Below are 20,256 nucleotides of genomic sequence, written 5' to 3' on the forward strand. Positions count from 1 at the left end.
CCCAACGCTAACTGCTAACACTAAATCTGATGGTAAATCCAACGGTATTCAACATTTTTCTTGTATTGTTGGATCTGCTCGTCGTTCTTGGGTAAGATTTGCGTTTTCTCTCGTTCACCCATCTTCTCTACCACTATTGCTTATGCAAGAATCGCTAGTGTCCTATACTTCGTATAGCGTGTGCCTTTGTTTGTGTTTTAGATTATCCATTGCCTCTCCTTTTTTCGATTTGCTCTATCTCTTTCTCTTTTCTTTGTCATCATCTTCTTTTTTTTCTCTCCTTCTAGTTCTCTATTTTAAAAAAAAAAATTATATATTTAATTTTTTATTTAACTTTTGATTAATATTTGATAAAGATAGTTGTCTTGCTTTAATTAAATTTGTTTGTGTAATAAAAAAATGAGAATGATGATGATTTGAAATGAAATTGGAAGAGATAAAAATTCAGTAGTGATGATGAGAGTGTACTGTTAGGAGTGTGTAATTGTATCTTAATTATTATTAGTTTTATCAAACACAACATATAAACATAAATTTTATGTGCTTATACTTTTAATATTTGTGTTTTTATGTCTATATTCCATTTTGTACATCAACAAAGAGAAGTCTAGCAACACAATTAAAGTATTTACCGTCGAGCATTATGATTAATTTTTCATTGACTTGTAATAAGTACTTTTGTTAAAAATGATTTTAATTCTTTTTATATCCAATACAAAACTTGTCCAACATTCAATTAATAAGAAAGGATGAATCTCTTTCTATTTAGTCACACACTAGTATTAAAAACACCATTTTTAATACTTATAACTTATTATAGGAGAATTACGCTATAAAAGATTCAAAGGTGGCCTTTGAAGCTGGTTGAATGGCTCTACTATATCCCAATTGAATTTGATAGTGAATTAACACAATATCTTATCCGTTAATATCTTTCACATAATACAATTCAAAGTAGAAAATAAAAGGGAAAAATGAAAAGAAAAGGAGTTGGTAGCGACTCTATTTCATAGACTTAATAGAGAAACAAACATTATTATGACCAAAGGTGGGTCTCTCTTGTGTGTGTTACTGATTTGATTTCTTGACCCTCTAATCAAAAGTAGGTTATACCTGCAAAAACCTTTAATTTACTCCTAAGATTCAAAATCTGCACGTGGTCCTACATACTAATTTCATTATTATATTACTTTATTATAATTATAATAAATTAATAATCCTTACTTCTCTCAAAATTCTCTCTTTCTTTCCTTAATTTGATGATTTCAATCAAATAATATATAATATAAGATATATATCCATTTATGCTTCTAATATAGGAGTGTTCAAAATTTGGCCCAGATTCAAGTTTGTTATTTTGATCTAAGTGTTATTTTTAGATTCAGTTTGAATATATTCATTCCGAAAACAAATTTTATAATTAAAATATATTTTAGGATGAAATAGTAATTAAATATTATGTTTTTATATTTTTATTAATTTTTTATATTATATGTTATTATTTTAGTTTTAAAATAATTTATTTCAATATAAACGTATATAATATTTATTAAATTTAATTTTTAAAATATATGTTTTTAAATTTATTATATAAAATTTATAAAATTATATATATCAAATTTATATCGATTTATATTGATGGGTCGATTTGATTTAACCAATAAATTTTTGAACCAATTTAGAATTAAATTAATTTTTTGAAATAAATCTAATAAATATTAAGATTGATTATGAGTCTAATCAAACCTGTTTTGATCCGACCACGTACACTCCTATTCTTGGCTCATGAGATATTCATATGTGTGAAAAAAAAAATTGCCTTGACCAACTTCTATAAATTAATTTTCTATGTGACATAGCCTCTAGAAGCCAAAATTGCTTAAGGAAGCACACTTTGTCAATATCAGCAACTAATTCTAACTTATTCATTTATATATAATAATTCTTTATACTTGCCCCTTATTTTCAACTTTCTTTGCTTCTTTCATTCTTCCACCACACAATAATACAAGGGAATAATAAATATATAAAATTCTATAGGGGAATATTCGAAGCATAAAGAAAATAATTAGGGCAATATGATAAATTAAATAAATATAAAGATAAATGAATGAATAACTATATTATCATTTCATTCAAAGAACATAGCAAGTCAATAATGCGATATATATTATAATATGAATCGTGCGAAAAAGTGAAGCAGCAATGATGAAAGATTTAAAGTTATAAAAACATTCTCCAATAAAAAAATTTCTGTACATTATGCATGAATAATATAGTTTTTGTACCATCATTAAGCATTATTTTGTATTTAGTTTTTTTTTCCTTAAAAAAAGATTTGTTATGTCATTTAATATCGTCATGAAAAGAATGAACTCCCCCAACAAGAAAAGAGAGAAAAAGTGCAAAAGAAACCCCAAAAACACGTTCTGGAAATTTAAAGTAAAAACACAGCTAAGAGAAAAAAAAAAGATTAAAAGAAAAAAAAAATCAATAAATCAAGTGAGAATGGTCCCATATACACTGATACACATATTGACTTCCCACCATAAAGGCATAAACAAACAAAGCAGAAAAAGAAAATTTAAAAACAAAAAAGCAAGAAAAATCTTCATGTGACGTGGACATCACATCCTAATACCATTTGTCGAATTCCATGCAAATAATAAGGTAACGATTGTTTTTGGACACTAAAATTTAAAATTAAAGAATTGAAACTCAATATTATATTTAATAATTAGAGATTAAACTTAAAATTTTAGTGTTAAAATACAAAATTTTAGTCTCTTTAATATTTTTAAAAAATAAAGACATAAGGAACTAAATTTTTTTAGAATAAAAATTAAAATTTTAATAATATTTTTTTAAATATCTATTTAATTTTTTAAATTTAAAATTTATTTTTCAATTTTTATATTTATTTTAAATTTAATATAATACTAAAATATAATTCAATTAATATATTTTATATTAAATATAATACATAAATTTAATTTAATTTTTGTGTCTCAATTTCAATTTTTTCTTTTAAATGCAATCTAATAATAGTGACCATTAACCAACATAAGTGTTTATTTATTTATTTTTATATATCCTAATAATATAGAGAAGTTATATATACAAAATTATCCAATCAGAATTATAAAAAAGTGTCGAGTTATCATATTATATATTAATTTTAAAAATATTGCACACAACATATATATATATATATATATATATATATATATATATATATATATATATATATATATATATATATATATATATATATATATCATGCAGATAATAGTGTAGAATAATTTAATATTTAAACTTAGTTTGAATGTATTATTCATGTAAAAAAGTATATAAATACTTAATTATATTATTATATTAGAAAATATTTAATTTAATCATCCTTTAAATTAAGATTCTTATAAATATAAATATAAATACTTCATTAGATGACAATAAATAGAAACTGAATTACAATCAAACTCTTTATATATTTTGCCTATAAATTATATATACTATAAATGTAATAGGGAAAAAGAGCTCTTCAATGATTTTTTTATTATCAATATTAATCATCATCAAATGTGTTTTTCTTTTTATTATTATTTTAAAGGTTTCTAAAAAAAAGTATGGTTCTTATTAGCAGAAATATCATTGTCAAATAGTAATGGAGAGAGTTTAACTATAGTAGTATTTATGTACGAGGATATGTCATTAGTAGTATTAAATGATGAAAAAATTGGTAGAATAAATTCAAAATAAGATTAGTCTCACCAATAATTAACATAGAATAATCAGTATATACTTTAAATGACTTAAAGTTGTTAGTAACTTGATTTCTAGTAATTTTATTACCATGCAAACAATTCAACTTAAATAAATAAATAATATAAAATTTAATTTAAAAAAAAAAATCAAGAGCTTCTTTCTCTCTCGTTGTTTCTGCTCGTTTTCAAAGCTGGTAAGAGTGTAAGACACAAGCACCCTTCATTTAGCTTAGGTTACTTTTACAACACTTTCGAGCATGCACATCACAAACCATGCGTGTTATTACATTCTTACCCTTCACTCAACCCTTAATTCACGTGTTCCTACCCCGTTCTTCTTCTTCTTCTTTTGGCTCCACTTTCACATTCCTCTGAACCTTTCTTGCTTCTTCAATTCGCACTTTCCATGGCGGTTTCAAACGGAATAGAAGTAGAAGCCGTTCTCCACTTCCTCAGAAAGAACGGTCTCTCTCAAGCTGAATCCGCACTCAGGCAAGATATCATCGACAAGAACGGAGCTAGTAGTGATGAAAACCTTCTTCGATCCTTCGATTACGAGAAGTTCTTCTTTCCAATGGTTCCTCCTCCGCCACCGCTCAAGCTCCGATCCTTTTCTCTCCTGCCGGAGGATCGTGCCGGTGCCGCCGCCGGAGCTTCCGGAGCCTGCTCTGTTTCCTCCGAGGATGACTTTGTTACTATAGCTTCATCTACTTCTCGTGCTCCTTCTTCAGGTTCCTTCTTTGATTTTGCATTACGTGTTCATAATTCGAACCAATTTTTGGTTTGTTATGGTGCTTAATTATCTGTGCTGATCCATGATCACTTTTTTTTTTTCTTTTTACTTTTTTTTTTCAAAGTAATGAGAAAAAAATCTTGAACAGTTAGTTACTTTACTCTGTTTTCTCTTTTTTTTTTTGTGATGCCACCGACGAAGACGGAAGTTTTGTTCAGTTAGATTTGTTTAGTTTTATGTTAGTATTATAATTATAACATAATTCAATTTTCTGTTGTACTCAGTGTTCCTGGTTCTTGTTTTATTGTTTAGATGATATGCACAATTTTTTTTTTCTCTTTTTTAATTACTATTAATATTATCATATGTTTCAACTAATTAAATTGGCCGTGCATGCAAATGAAATTCCCTTATTTTTGTCAAACTTTGTAAAATTTAGATATCCTTCACTGCATTTTGTAGTTTTATGAATGTGAATTCAACTATGTTGAAAATTTTAAATTACTCACTTCTCGTTGTTCATCACTGATTTATTAAGTCATATATGTATTACCAATTCATGAATATTCTGTTTTCCCTTTTGCTTAGTTGATTTCAATTTTCCATTCAGCCATACATGAGAGTAGAGCATCCTAAAACCTAGTGGTGTTGCTTTTTTTTTTTTTTTTTTTTTTTTTGGCAGAATTCATCAATCCATATGGAATTAGTTCCTTGTCTCAAACTCAAAATGATTCTGAATCCTCATCTGATAGAATGTCTCAATTCGGCACAGCGCGTGACTATCATGATTTCGACATGCAAAATGAACCATATTGGTATAATGAAAAGGACGAAGACTATTTCATGACTCCGAATTTCGAAGGGCCTGATTTCTTTGGGAACCAAAGTGAGGATAAGTTTGTCATGACAGCAGAAATGGAAAACCCACATGACAATCCTCTTAGTCTTGCTTTCGACCACAAAAAATTTCAGTTAGAGGGAAATGAATCAAATGATAGTTACATGGACAAGGTATGCCTTTATAATCATTCCTCTGTAAGGGATGGAAATGCGACTTATTCAAAAGGCTATAGTCTAGTGGATGATAACAAGGATTTTGAAGCCGAATCGGAAGGTAAGACCGAGAAACAAATCGTATCCTATGGTTGTGAGGTTCCATTTTGCAAAGGCTGTGATGGTTCAGGAGAGCCTTGTAACGGGGATCCTACGAACTTCAGCTATCCTAGTTTGAAGGAGATTCATCTGAATGATTTTCATTTGAAGGTTGTTGGAGATATTAGCTCTTTTGGTTCAGCTCTTGAGAATGCTGAGAATGGAAGTTTCAACTACTACACTAAAAAGGACAAAAGTAAAGACTATGAGGATCCGTTCGACATAACTATCAAAGTTGCTGAAACAGATCTACCAAAAGGAGTTGACAACCATGAAGCTCGAGATGATGGAGATTTCACCGAAGAGTGCCAAGATCCAGACATTGCTGCAGATGGAGAGGTTGCTACTGATGATGAGCTCTTAAAGTACACTCAAGAGGATGAATATGAAGTATTTGACCTGAGAATTATACACAGAAAGAACAGGTTTGTTTTGGAGATTATCTTTTGTCCTACTTCCTAAAATTTTATTTCTGCGTGATATTCCTGCTAATGGTGTGGAATAAACTGATTTTGAATGTGAAGAAGACTAGGAATTGATGCCACTTTGTTGGATTTTGTTGATTTAGTCTGCATTAACTCTGTGCTGATTTTAATCCAGTAGTTATTTCTTGGGGAATATATATTTTTTATCTCCACGATTTGGACTAAATATTATGGAATCTACAGGACTGGATTTGAAGAAAATAAGGAGCTCCCAATTGTGCTGAATACAATCATCGCGGGCAGGTACTATATAACGGAGTATCTTGGTTCAGCTGCCTTCAGTAGGGTTGTCCAGGCTCACGATCTTCATACGGGAATAGATGTTTGCTTGAAGATTATTAAAAATGACAAAGACTTCTTTGATCAAAGCTTAGATGAAATCAAGCTTCTGAAACTTGTGAATAAGCATGATCCAGCAGATCAACGCCACATATTGCGTCTTTACGATTATTTCTACCATCAGGTATGCTTTTAAAGTTAACTATACAGGACTATAATATTTAAGAAAGCCTATATTCTGAGCAAGGAAACTTTATTTATCCTTTCTCATACTGTATTTAGAATGGTCTAATTGAAATTTATGATTAACATATCCTTCTATCTTTTCAGTTTTCACATCCTGTTTGATCTTAAATGTTAATGTTGAGTCTCTTATCTCAAATGGAAACTTCACAGGAACATTTGTTCATTGTAACCGAGCTTCTCCGAGCAAACTTATATGAATTTCAAAAATTCAACCAAGAATCTGGAGGAGAAGCATATTTTACATTGAATAGGCTACAGGTTTGTTCAATCAGACTAATAACTTTTGTGCTCTTCTTGATTATAACATAGCCTATCAGTTGCTACATAGTACATAGTTCATTCAGAAATTTAAACAAAATGGCTTCTTGTAAGAAATAGAGATGTGGTCAAAGAATAATTATCATAGTTATTTCATATCCTTCTTTGCAGCTCATTACTCGTCAGGTTTTGGAGGCGTTGCACTACTTGCATAACTTGGGAATCATTCACTGTGACCTGAAGCCAGAAAATGTTCTAATAAAAAGTTACAAAAGATGTGAGATAAAGGTTATTGATCTTGGAAGCAGTTGCTTTCAATCCGACAATCTATGCCTATATGTACAATCCCGATCCTATAGAGCTCCTGAAGTTATGTTAGGCCTTCAATATGACGAAAAAATCGACATATGGTCTCTCGGATGCATCTTGGCTGAGCTATGCTCTGGTGAAGTATGTTTTAATTTACCTATTAATATATTCTGAAATGGATTTTTCCGTAACTTTAACATAAGCTTAGGAATTTAAATCCTTTTTGAGAAATTCAGTAAGTTATGCAGTTTGGTAGGCTAATATATTGAGGGATAATTTATATTCAGATTATGATAAATTCTTTGTTATTGATTTATCCTGATTATTTGTGTCTTCTGTAGGTGCTCTTTCCAAACGATGGAGTTGTGATGATTCTAGCGCGTATGATTGGAATGCTTGGTCCTATTGATCTAGAGCTGTTGGTTAAAGGGCAAGATACACACAAGTACTTCACCAAAGAATATGATATTTATTATGTAAATGAGGTTTGTTTCCCATTGTTTTTTCCCTCCTTAGCTGCTTCCTTTTTTTGTCAGTAGGTTTACAAATTTCGTTCATTCATTCTTCTTCATGCTGGTGAATATATGTCACATTGATTTCTTTACTTGACAGAAAAAACAAAAATAAGTTCCCTTCTAGTTTCTAAGTGTATTAGATACATAGCAAGGATTTTGTTGACGTGATGCAGTACCTTTTTTCTGCATTTTCTTATGAGGGTTTATCAAATCTTATTATTCCACTTCTTGCTTAATTTCAAATACTGCTATGGCTGCATTTCAATTAAAATATTTCACAGTATATCAACAAACAATGCAAATTCAATACTAATAAAAGAAAATGTGGTATACCATTTTGGGAGAGAAAGAAATATACAGCAACTGAAAAGAATAAGCATATGTATTAGAGTAAATTACACTAGCTTCCCCTAGAGTTTAGGTAATATTATACACATGATTCCTGGATTTCGTATAACTTAACCTTAGAGAGGTTGGTGCCGTGTGTAATATCACCTAACTTTACAGAGTTCAGTGCAATTCAACAATAAAGAAGGAAAAGGAGAAAATGACCTTAAATACATCAACCAAATGGAATCCTTATTTTAAATTTTGATTTCAGTTTATTTTTGTTCTTTTTCTTTTTTAAACTAATCTTTGAGTGTCTCAAACAGGAGACTGATCAATTGGAGTACATAATTCCAGAGGAATCATCATTGGAGCAGCACCTACAAGTTTCTGATACAATGTTTATAGACTTTGTAAGATACTTGCTTAGCATCAACCCTAAAAGAAGACCTACTGCTAGACAAGCACTAAAGCATCCGTGGCTTTCCCATGTTTACAAGTCCAAATAGTACGAGTTATTTTTATCTTCTATTTTTTTTTTTCTCCCTGCATATAGGAAAGCTTGCAATCACATTTTTGGTTTGTTTGTAAGCAACAAGAAGAAAATTCACTTTCTCAAGATGTATATGTTTTGTTTTTGTTCCTTGTTGTAACAGTTTGTTCTTGTACAGAACTTGTGTCCATTGTTTTTTGCCTTCCATGGATGGGGAGGTTTGAGAATTTTACTAAAATAACATTTTTGTTTTACCTTTATTTTATTAATATTTTTTTTAGAAAGCTGAGTTCTCCTCAGCAGTGCCAATGTGCCATCAATTTCCAAGGATCAACTTTGCCTCCTCTTCTGCATGCCCATTAGAACTGCAAACCTGGGAGCTGCATTTCATTACGGTAAATAAGCATCCAATACAGCCTAATTTTCATGTCACCTGTTTTACTCTTACCTATTTCACATCATTTTAGGGACATATTTTAAAAATATTATAAAAAAATGTTTTACTAAAAGTTATTAAATAGATTTTTTTTACATTTTTAATATATTAAATACATTAAAAACTAAAAAAGATTTTATAACATATTCTTAAATGATACACGGACGGTATATTAAAGTCAATTTTTAAATTGTAAAAGTATAAGTAGACAATGAAAATACTAAATAATGTGAATAATGGATATATCGGATGTTCAATTCATTAGATGTACGGATGGTTATTCTAATATTAAAATTTAGGTGAGTAATTTGAGAATATAGTGTGTTTTATAAGCCAATTTTAAAATTTATTGTTCATGTTATTCAAGAATATTATTGATTACCTGACATAAATAACCATCTTTTATGTTATGTAATAAAGGACAAAGAAGAGACTATAGTTTGTCATCTTATCCACCATTACCATAATAGAATCCTTTCCTCGTGCCTTTGCTTGGACGAGGTCTTGCAGCGGAATTTAATACATCTTGATAATCTTAATAATATTATGTTGAAATAATATTTAATAGGATTGAGGTTTTGCAAAATTAATTTATGTATTTGGTTTTCTCTTTTTGAGATCCAAATATATTATATTTTCTTTTATTTATTATTATGAACTTCTTATGTTCATTTATAATATTTTTAAAAACGAGAATAAAAATAATTAAATATAAATAAAATTTTCTATAAGGTAGCGTTTGTTTTTAGAGACATGACAGAACATGACCTCTGAGACAGAGACAATAGAACGAAGACATTAAAAGTTATTGTTTGTGTATTGTGTTTGGATATGATGTACAAGAAAGTAATGTAATGTCCAGTATTATGTTTGAATACACATGGACAAGACTAAAATATTATATGAAATGACTAAAATAACCATGTGATTTCAAATTTTCTGGTACAAATTAATTTAATAGAATGAGAGTACGTAGGAGGATAGATAATGGGAACTTGAAAAAAATGTTTGAAAGAGCCAAAAATTTTAATAAAAAATTATATAATAGTATTTATATTAAAATAAAATTTATATATATAATTATTTTATTTTTAAATTTATTATTAATATGTAGGAATACATATGGTTTATATTAACAAAAAAAATCTGAGTTTGATTAATAAAAAATTTTGTTTAGGATAATAAGCTAAATTAATTTTAAATACAAAATCAATTTTAAAAAAGAATCCGTTTTTACATGAAAAAAATTAGCTTTTGCACATAAAAATCTATTTTTATTTAGAAAGTCAATTTTTTTTATCTAAAAAATGATTTTTCTTTTTAAAAAATTGATTTTTCTTTAAATTATATAAAACCAATTACAACTTATAAATTATTTTTTAGCATTTTAAAAGATCAATTTTACCTTTATAATATTCATCTTTTAAAAGTCTCAAGATTAATTATTTTTTTTATTATTTTTATTACAAATCAAATAATATAATACAATGTTAAAATAATATTGAACAACAATAAGAAAAAAGAAATTATCCAGCCCAATAGAAATTTCTACAAAAGGGAGAGAGTACCTGAATAAAGAGAAAGAGCATAGAGAAGAAAGTACCTTTCTATGAACAATGCAAATTAGAAAAAATAAGAAAGGGGTAATAGTGGAATAATAAAAAATATTTATGGACAAAAAAAAATCATAAAAAAAAGTCCGCGTCCCTCTTTCAAATTCCGTGTCCATTATTGTCCTTCGTAAAAGAGTGGACACAAAAGTATCGAAAACTGTCTCGAAGATAATATGTTCAATGTCCATGTCTTTGCTTTCAAACACTTTTTAAAGATGTGTTGTCCATGTCTCCGTGTCATATCTTTGAAAACAAACGCTACCTAAATTATTTTACATGACACTTACAAATACAACTAAATATTAGACTTCACAGATTTCCCAGTTTTAGTGTGTAATGTCAGCGAGGTCGGGAGTATTTTTGGATTTTCAAGTGTTTCTTTAGAAGAAGGAAAACTGAACTGATACTCTTATAATGATCTTCGTCGTTTTCAAATTTGAATAACTGTTTGCACTTATTTCTTTGACAACCGTTTTGCACTTTACTTTGACGCACTTGTTTCTTTGACAACCGTTTTGCAGCTTACTTTGACGCTCTACGTCATAGTTGTCAGAACCGAATTGGTGATCGAACCGGTCAGGTTACTGGATTACTGGGTTACTGATTTAACCGGTGGATCACTGGTTGAACTGGTTGACTCGGTACTATATAAATAAAAAATAAAAATAGTCAAAAATTTAAAATTATAATTTAAAATACATATTTTTACTAATATTTTAAGAATATCAAGCTATTTTAAAATAATATGGATAAAAAATAATAAGTATTTTGTTATTTTTATTCTATCATAAATATTTTTATTTTGTTTTTATAATAAAATAACTATTATTTTTAAATTTTAATAATTTATTAATTAGTTTATATCTATTATATTATTATATACTACAAATATTTATTAAAAAAAATACTAATAGATATTATATAATTATAAAAAAAATGAGTTTATAATTATTGTTAAATAAAAATATAATTAATTTAAGAATAAATAAATTTATAACTAAATTTAAAATAAATTATATAGAAGTAAATTATTTGATAATATATATATATATATATATATATATTAATTTGTATAAATTTTAATGAAAATCATCACAGCCTGGTGGCTATGCCTAGTGCCTAGCCCCTCTTCTCAAGAGGGGAGGAGTTTAAACCTCATATGTAACATTTTGTTAAAATTTAGTTCCTAACCGGTTCGATTGGACCAAACTTTACCGGATTCGCACCGGGTTTAACCGGTTCGCAATAGATTTATATCTTATTCGATCCAAATATCAGACCGGACCAGTAAAAAATTCGGTTCATCAATTTTTCGGTTGAACCGGCCAATTCGGTCCGATTTTGATAACTGCTCAGAGCATGCCTTATAATCTAGGCCTAATTCAAATTTTGTATAAAATAACTTCTTTGCTAATGTTAATTAAAAACTTCTTATAAAATATATTGAAACTGACTTCATAAATTGATAATAATATTATATTATATTTATTTACTTAAAATAACTCTTTTTTTTAAGTAATAATATTTTTTGTCAAATAATAATAATAATAATAATAATAATAATAATAATAATAATAATAATAATAATAATAATAATAATAAGGTTATTTAAAGAAAAATTAAATGTGGTATAATTAGTAATATTCAGACCAATGCTATTTGTTTTTTTCTTCGGGTATCGGACAGTTCGGGTCAGTATCCTGATTGATGAAGGGGAGATCTCGCCTGGGCGTGAGTTACCGGGCTGGTGTAGACGGTGTTCCGAGTACTTCGTGTGAGGGGGTGTCACCTGCAAAGACACTCCGACGCTCTAGTCAGCAAAGTGTGCAGGTGAAAAGGGGATGAGTGGTATGTGACGTACCTTGGGGGAAGGGTAGGGCATTCCCCATATATACTGTGTCAGAGGTGGGCCCTGCAAGGACAGGCCCACCCTCTTCGATGTTCCCCCTGCACAGCTGTAGCGAAGTTGTCAGGGACGCGTGTACGGGTCGGGTGGCAAGCGGGTCGGGCGGGCCCATATTCCCTTTGGACCAGGCCGTAACAATGCACCCGACGCGCCGGCAACGACCGTGAGGGTCGTTGGTGGCGTGTCATCTCTTCTCTCGTGTGTTGTCGCCAGGCCGGCCACCCGTGGGGGGGACGTGCCTCTTGCGCGCGTGTCTGTTCGTTGCTGGAGTGACCGTTTGTCGCCTCGTTCTTCGCGTGAAGCATTAAATGCTCATAATGGGTTAAAAATCCCTGCGCGCAAAGACTATTTTGCCCCCAGACCTTTCGCGCTTCTTGAGTGGCAATTTTAAACAGTTTTCATTTGTTTTTCTCTTATATCCCTACTTCAACCATCTCCATCATCTTCTTCTTCCAAGTTCCCATGGTATCGCTTCTGCACTCTTGCGCATTCTCTCTTCTACCTCCTCCTCCGAATCTTCGTAATCAGTTCAGGTAAGCACTCTTTTCGTTCTTTGCTTCATGTTTGTTTCATTATTCTTCTGCATGCATGCTGTTTGCATGGTTTTATGTGATGGATGGCCTTTGTTGGTGGTCTTTTAGTGTCAAATAGGCGTGTTAGGGGGGAGTTACCATTCCAGGGTAGGCTTTGCTTGGATTTTGGTTTTAGCCATGTTTGATTTCAACTGTTGAGTAGGACAAATGTAGTTTCTGGGCTTTTTCCGGACTCCCGACCTCATAGACTAACAGAGTGGTACCCCCACTGTAGGTATGCCTCGCATTGTTTCTCGGGCTTCCACCTCCGCCGCGGGTTACGACCCTTACGCCTGGGTTGTTTCTGACTTAAAGGACTCCCCAAACCAGATGGGCGAGGAGGAGCTTAACGAATTCCGCCAAGCCGAGTACTTGTGCAGGGGCACTGACGAGGAAGCCAACTATGACGTTTTTGTTCCTGCCCCTGCCGAGCGGCTGTACGAAATTAACTTTCACTCCCCCCGGGTTGCCGATTGGATCTGGTTTTACAAGGCCATGTTTACCCAAGTGGGGGTTTGCATCCCTTTTTTTGCTTTCCAGATGGCGCTCCTTAACCGGATATTCGTGGCGCCGTCGCAGCTGCATCCGAACAGTTGGGCTTCCATTCACTGTTTCGAGATGGTCTGCGAATACCTGGAGCTGCCGATATCCGTCGATGTTTTTCTCTTTTTCTTCAACCTTACAAATCCTTCCAAGGAGGGGAAGGCGAGGAAAGGATCCATGTCCTTCCGATCTGCCCAAGGTCGGAGGATCTTCGGCTTGTTCGAGGACTCCTATCGCAGATTTAAAGATAAATATTTTAAGGTGCGTCCGGTCAAGGGTCGCCACCCCTTCTGGTTGTCGTTAGAGGGGGAGCGCCTCATCCCGACATACTGGAATTTTGGGGCGGGGTCCAACACTTTTATCAAGGTGACTTATAAGGGAATGTCTGCCGTGGATAGGCGGGTTGCTGACGTGTTGTGGGCTATTTTTGGGAAGAACCACGTGAATCCTCACCTCCTCACTCGGTCGCCAGAAATTATGTTTATGAGTTGCTTTGCCTTATGTTTTTAAATTGCTATTGCTTGCTCATGCTGGTTTGCGCTTTCTCTTGCTTATTTCGTTATGCCGGTTTCACGACTAACTTGGTTACCTGTTGTAGTGGAGATGTCCGCTTCGGTGACGGGGCTTGAGGGCTTGTTCAAGACATTCTTGGCAGATAGTGATGAGGAGAAAGCCGATGAAAAGGTTGTCGGGAAAACGAAGAACCCTCCTGAGGAGAAGAAGGACCAGGCTGTGCCTTCGCCTCGTGACGCTGAGATGTCTGACAAGAACTCTGCCGGGGCACATACTTCCCTTGTTCAGGAGGAGGCGGCTGCCGTTGGGCATTCGTCCTCCACCCCACAGGAGGAGGATGATCTGAAACTTGTTCGCACCCCCAAGAGGCAGAGAGCGTCTTCTAGCCCTGAAGGCGCTCTAACCGTGATGGAGAGAAACTTCAACGCTGGGGCTTTTATTGATACCCAGCTGGTCCCTGGCACGGATGAACACTTCCTTGGCACCGAGCTCGCAGGGCAGGCGAGGTGGATGTACCGTACTCTCCTTTGAGGAGCTGTAATAGCTCGGAAGGCCGAATTCGAGTTGTCGGAGATGCAATCATTGCGAAGGAAGCTCGAGACTACTGCCAAGGCCAATAATGAATTCAAGGTTCAAGTTGAAACCCTTCAGGGGCAGCTGTCTGAGGTGGGAGAAAAGCTCAAAACCGCTGAGGAGAAAGCAGCGCTTGCCGAGGAGAAGGTGAAGACCTCCGATGAAGCCGTGTCCCGTTTAACTGAGCGGGAGATGACTCTAGAGAGCCAGCTTAATGCCGCGCAAGGTCGGGTGGTGGCTTTGGAGAAGGAGCGCGATGAGGCCGTTTCGTCGGCTAAGGCCGCCCAAGCGAAGGTCGAGGAGCTCAAGAGAAAGAATAAGGAGATTAGAGAGCAGGGGAAGAATGAAATTTTCATGACTGAGGAGGCCCTCAAGGCCCAGGTGAAGATCGTGACCCCTGACTTCGACACGTCGGTGATCGGAGTTTTTAAGACAATCAAGGACGGCAAGATTGTTGAGATGCCCAGGAAATGAGCTTTTGTACCTTGTGTTTTTGTATGGATTTAATTTTTTGTTGCTGAACTCTTGGAGCTTACTTTGTTGTAAAACTTTTTGAACTTACTTGGTCATGCTTTAAGAGCCGCTTGGTCGGCTAGTAATTGTCGTCTTTTCGCTTGTTTGGTAGTGTTGTTTTGTTACCGTGTTGTCGGTGTGGACTTATCGTTTGTGTCCGTTTTGCCATTACGTTTGTAACTTGGGTGAAGCCAAGGCTTGGTCGTTATTATCGCGGCCATTTGTTATGGCTTTGATTCGTTTGGTTCTCGGAGTGATCAGTCCTGGGTTGCCGTATCGTTGTCCCGTTTACCGTATGTTGAAAAATGTTATGTTGTGGGATACATATTGAGGAATAGTAGAGGGGAAGGTTTAAACAAGTAAACATTAATCGACAATTAAACAAGTATATGGACATGGTAGGCATTTGACAAAAGGAACTCACTGAGCTTTGTTAAAAGTAAATCATTGAGTTCGTCAAGCCATCTGGTCGGAGTGCCTGAGCTAAGAATAAAATCTCCTCAAGTTACCTGCATTCCATGTTCTCGGGATTTCTTTGCCGTCGAGTTTCTCCAATTTGTAGGCGCTTTTGCCGAGCACTTCTCTGACTCTGTAGGGACCTTTCCAGTTTGCTGCCAACTTTTCTTCTCCTAGGGTCAGTAGCCCGATGTCATTGCGTCGTAAGACAAGGTTGTTTTCCTCAAATTCCCTCCCGAGCACCTTGGTGTTATAGCACAGGGTCATTCTTTGTTTCAGTGCTACCTCCGACAAGTGGGCCATCTCTCTGGCCTCATCCACCAGGTCTTTTTCCACTGCTTCTTCTACTCCTTTTAGAAGTAATCGTGGGCTTGGCTCGCCGATCTCCACGGGTATTACCGCGTCAACCCCGTAAGTCAGGCGGAAATGGGTTTCTCCAGTGGAGCTTTACTCGGTTGTACGGTAGGACCAGAGGGTCGAGGCGAGTTCATCGGCCCATGCGCCTTTTTTGCTATCCAACCGCTTCTTGAGGCCTAGCAAGATGACCTTATTCGCTGACTCCACCTGTCCATTCGTCTGGGGGTGTTCTACCAAGGAGAACTTCTGTTTTATGCCCAAGCCGGTGAGAAATTTTGCGAACTTCTTGTCGGTGAAATGCGTCCCGTTATCCGAGATGACAATTTTCGGGATGCCGAACCGGGTTATCACCTGCCTCCACATGAACTTTCTACAGTTGGATGAGGATATGCTGGCCAGCGGTTCGGCCTCTATCCATTTGGTGTAGTAGTCGACGGCGACTATGAGATATTTGACCTGCCCTGGGCCAACCGAGAAAGGTCCCAAAAGGTCGACTCCCCACTGTGCGAAGGATCGGGAGGCCGTCATCAGGCTCAGCTCGGTGGCCGGTGCTCTGTGGAAGTTAGCATTCTCTTGGCACTTAACGCATTTTTTCACGAACTCCTTGGAGTCTTCCATCATTGACGGCCAGTAGTATCCAGCTCGGATGAGCTTTCTTGCTAGGGCTTTGCCCCCGATGTGGTGACACAGCACCCCTCGTGGACTTCTCTGAGCACGTAGTCCGTCTGGTCGGGGTGTAGGCACTTCAGCAGAGGTTGACTAAGTCCCTTTTTGAATAGTTGGCCCTGTATGACCGTGTATTTGGCGGCCTCCCTTCTTAACGCTTTGGCTTCTTTCTCGCCTCCAGGGAGTTTTCCGTTTTGCAAGAAATCGGTGATGGGGTCCATCTAGGAGGGGCTTTTCTTGATCAGGTGGAGGGCAACCGCTGGCTCTTTCGTGATGCCTTGAATGAGGGAGCGGTTGCCGGTTCCAGGTTTTGTGCTTGCGAGCTTGGATAGGAGGTCTGCCCGTGTGTTCCTTTCCCTCGGAACGTGTTGGACCGTGACCTCCTCAAACTATTTGCTCAGTTCTTTAACCCTCTCTAAATACTTCTATAATAGTGAATCTCTAGCTTGGTAGCTTGCATTCACTTGCGACGTCACGATCTGCGAGTCGCTGCATACTTCTAGCCTCGTAGCCCTGACTTCCCGGGCTGAAATCAAGCCGCCTAGGAGGGCTTCGTACTCTGCTTGGTTGTTCGATACTGGAAACTCGAACTTGACTGATTGTTCGTAAATGACCCCGGTTGGGCTCTCCAAGATGATCCCGGCACCCCCGGACGTCTGGTTGGAGGCTCCGTCAACATGGAACTTCCACCGTGTGCTCGTGTCCTCGACTGGGTCTCTGGTCACTTCCACCAGGAAGTCTGCCATTGCTTGCGCCTTTATTGCGTGTCGGGGCTCGTACCTTAAATCATATTGGGACAGCTCGATGGCGCATGTCATCATCCTTCCTGCTAGGTCGGGCTTTTGGAGCACTTGACGAATTCCCTGGTCCGTTCTTACGACCACTTGGTGACCTTAGAAGTATTGTCGTAGCCTGCGGGAAGAGGTCAGGAGTGCTAGTGCCAGTTTCTCCAACTTGCTTTATCTAAGTTCTGCTCCTTGTAGCGCTTTACTCACAAAGTAAATTGGTTGCTGGGCCTTTCTTTCTTCCCGCACCAGCACCGCTGCAAGCGCTCCCTCTGTTATGGCCAGGTATAAGTAGAGTGGTTCTCCAGCCCTGGGCTTCCCGAACACCGGGGGTGCTGCTAGGATTTCTTTGAAGTGGTTGAATGCTTCCTCGCACGCAGGAGTCCATTCAAACGCTATTCCCTTTTTCATCAGGTTGAAGAAGGGCATAGCCCTTGCTGCCGATGCACCGAGGAATCGAGACAACGCGGTGAGCCTTCCCGCCAGCCGCTGAACGTCTTTGATGCAACTCGGGCTCTTCATCTGGAGTATCGCTTGGCACTTTTCAGGGTTGGCTTCCACTCCCTTTTGGGTTATCATGAATCCCAGGAACTTTCCGGCCTCCATGGCAAAGGCGCACTTAAGCGGGTTGAGCCTCATGCCGTGTTGTCGGAGGGATGCGAACACATTCCCCAGGTCGTTTATGAGATCATCAGGTCGGGTGGTCTTTGCAAGGATGTCGTCCACATAGACTTCCACCGACTTGCCAATGAGATCACTGAATATTTTGTTCATCAGCCTCTGGTACGTTGCCCCCGCATTTTTCAGGCCAAAAGGCATCACCTTGTAGCAATAGGTTCCTCCTGGTGTTATGAACGCCGTTTTATCTTCGTCAGGCCGGTGCATCGGTATCTGATTGTAGCCAGAGTAAGCATCCATGAAACTCAGATACCGGTAACCCGCAGCCGCATCGACGAGTGCGTCAATGTTGGGGAGAGGGTAGCAGTTCTTGGGACATGCTTTGTTGAGATCGGAGTAGTCCACACACATCCTCCATCTCCCATTGTGTTTTTTTACTAGAACTACATTTGATAGCCAGGTCGAATAGTCTAGTTCACGGATAAACCCCGCTTCGAGGAGGCTGGCCGTCTGCCTGGCCACCTCCTCTGCCCTTTTCTGCGACATCTTCCTTCTCCTTTGAGCCACTGATTTGGCTTCCGGCCTGATGGCCAGGTGGTGCGACATGAGTTGGGGGTCTATCCCCAGCATGTCGGCTGGCGTCCAGGCGAACAAATCGCCATTGGCTCTGATCATCTCCATCAAAGGCTCTTTCAATTCATGCGGGAGGTTCCTGTTCACGAACGTGAACTTCTCCTCCGTGTCCCTGACCCGAAACTTTCCAGGTCCCCCTCTGGTTTGGGTCTGGGCTTGTCGTCAATTCTGGCATCCAAGTCGGCGAGAAACACCCCTGATGCCTCTTTAGATTTTTTTCTTAAAGAGAGGCTGGTGTTGTCGCAAGCGACTGCCGTTTCCAAATCCCCTCTAATGGATCCGTCATCAGCGACAAATTTCATTATGAGCAGCTTCGTGCTGATCGCTGCTCCGAGATCGTTAATGGTCTTCCTTCCTAGGATAATATTGTAGGCTGTGGAGTCCCGTAAAACTATGAACTTAGCCATTATCGATCTTCAGCTCTGTCCTTGTCCCACGGAGGCTGGCAGGGAGATAATTCTGTCTGGCTTGATGAAGTGGTCGCCTAGTCCTACTACACCGTGTTGGTGGGTCGCTAGGTCGGCGTCACATAATCCCAAGGCATCGAATACGTTGCGGAACATGATATTCGAGTCTGCCCCTGTGTCCACAAGTATCCTTTTAACGAGACCGGTTCCAACCCTGGCCGTGATGACCATGGGGGGCTTTCCAGGACTTCGTCAAACCATTGGTCTTCTGGGCCAAAAGAGATGGATGGAAGCCTCTTGGAGCTTCTCGCGGATGAGGAGGAGACCGCCAGGACTTTGACGTCTTTCTTGTGCGCCGATCTCGACCTCGGGGCCGAGTTTCTTGCAGCTACTACATTCACCACGGTTAGGCCTCGGTCGTCGTCCTCCGGCTTCTGTCGTCGTTTCACCGTTCGGTTCTTATCCTCCCCGTCGTGGTCGCGGTTCCGTCTCCTCGGTTCCCTGATAAGGTGGGAGAATTCGGTAAGTTTTCCATCCCTGATTGCTTGTTCCAGCGCATCCTTCAGGTCGAAGCAGTCTTGTGTCTTGTGCCCGTAGCCCTTATGGTAGTCACAGTATAGGCCTTTGTTCCCCCCTGTTCGGTCCTTCAGAGGTCGGGGCTTCGACAAGATTCCCCTCTCGGCTATCTGTTGGTAGACTTCCATAATTGGTGCAGTGAGGGGAGTGTAATTGGTGAACTTCCTGACTTGGGGAAACGGCCTGGGCGTCTTACTCGAACCGCCGTCTCTGGCTTGTTCTTTCTGTCTTTCTCCGCTACCGTGATGCCGGGTTTGGTTGTAAAAGGGTTGCCGTTTGTTGGCAGCCACAACCTAGCTGACTTCTTCGTCGTTGATGTACTCCCTGGCCACACATTGGATCTCCTGCATCGTCCATACCGGCTTCGTGGTGAGGTGCTTTCTGAAGTCCTCGTTTAGAAGTCCGTTCGTCAGGCACAAGCTTGCGACCGAATCCGTCAGCCCATTGATCTCTAAGCACTCATCGTTGAACCGGTCTAGGTATTTTCTGGTCGGCTCGCCGGACCTCTGTGTCACTCCAAGTAGATTG

The 20,256-nt window shown here is 37.3% G+C and overlaps 1 protein-coding gene across 3 annotated transcripts; it reads left to right on the plus strand.

Annotated features, from left to right (window-relative positions):
- The first annotated feature begins 3,916 nt into the window (after nt 1-3,916).
- Nucleotides 3,917-8,821, plus strand: LOC112764584 (uncharacterized). Of its 3 annotated transcripts, none has more exons than XM_025810255.2 (7): nt 3,917-4,495; nt 5,180-6,074; nt 6,318-6,597; nt 6,810-6,917; nt 7,089-7,367; nt 7,568-7,711; nt 8,395-8,821. In XM_025810255.2, the coding sequence occupies exons 1-7, from the start codon at nt 4,171-4,173 to the stop codon at nt 8,575-8,577; spliced, it is 2,214 nt and encodes a 737-aa protein (XP_025666040.1). In that variant the 5' UTR covers nt 3,917-4,170; the 3' UTR covers nt 8,578-8,821. The 3 variants fall into 3 exon arrangements, with proteins under 3 accessions (XP_025666040.1, XP_025666042.1, XP_072078427.1); XM_072222326.1 differs by having other exon boundaries at nt 4,136-4,495; nt 7,089-7,362; XM_025810257.3 differs by lacking the exon at nt 7,089-7,367 and having other exon boundaries at nt 3,930-4,495.
- Nucleotides 8,822-20,256: the final 11,435 nt, after the last annotated feature.

Source organism: Arachis hypogaea, chromosome 17 (assembly GCF_003086295.3).
Source record: "Arachis hypogaea cultivar Tifrunner chromosome 17, arahy.Tifrunner.gnm2.J5K5, whole genome shotgun sequence".
Taxonomy (NCBI): domain Eukaryota; kingdom Viridiplantae; phylum Streptophyta; class Magnoliopsida; order Fabales; family Fabaceae; genus Arachis; species Arachis hypogaea.

Bases quoted from the DNA above. Each gene is read 5' to 3' on its own strand.
- LOC112764584 (XM_025810255.2), top strand. From the start codon at position 4,171: ATGGCGGTTTCAAACGGAATAGAAGTAGAAGCCGTTCTCCACTTCCTC. The intron at 6,598-6,809 runs GTATGCTTTTAA...GAAACTTCACAG, and splicing joins ACGATTATTTCTACCATCAG to GAACATTTGTTCATTGTAAC. The intron at 7,368-7,567 runs GTATGTTTTAAT...TGTCTTCTGTAG, and splicing joins CTGAGCTATGCTCTGGTGAA to GTGCTCTTTCCAAACGATGG.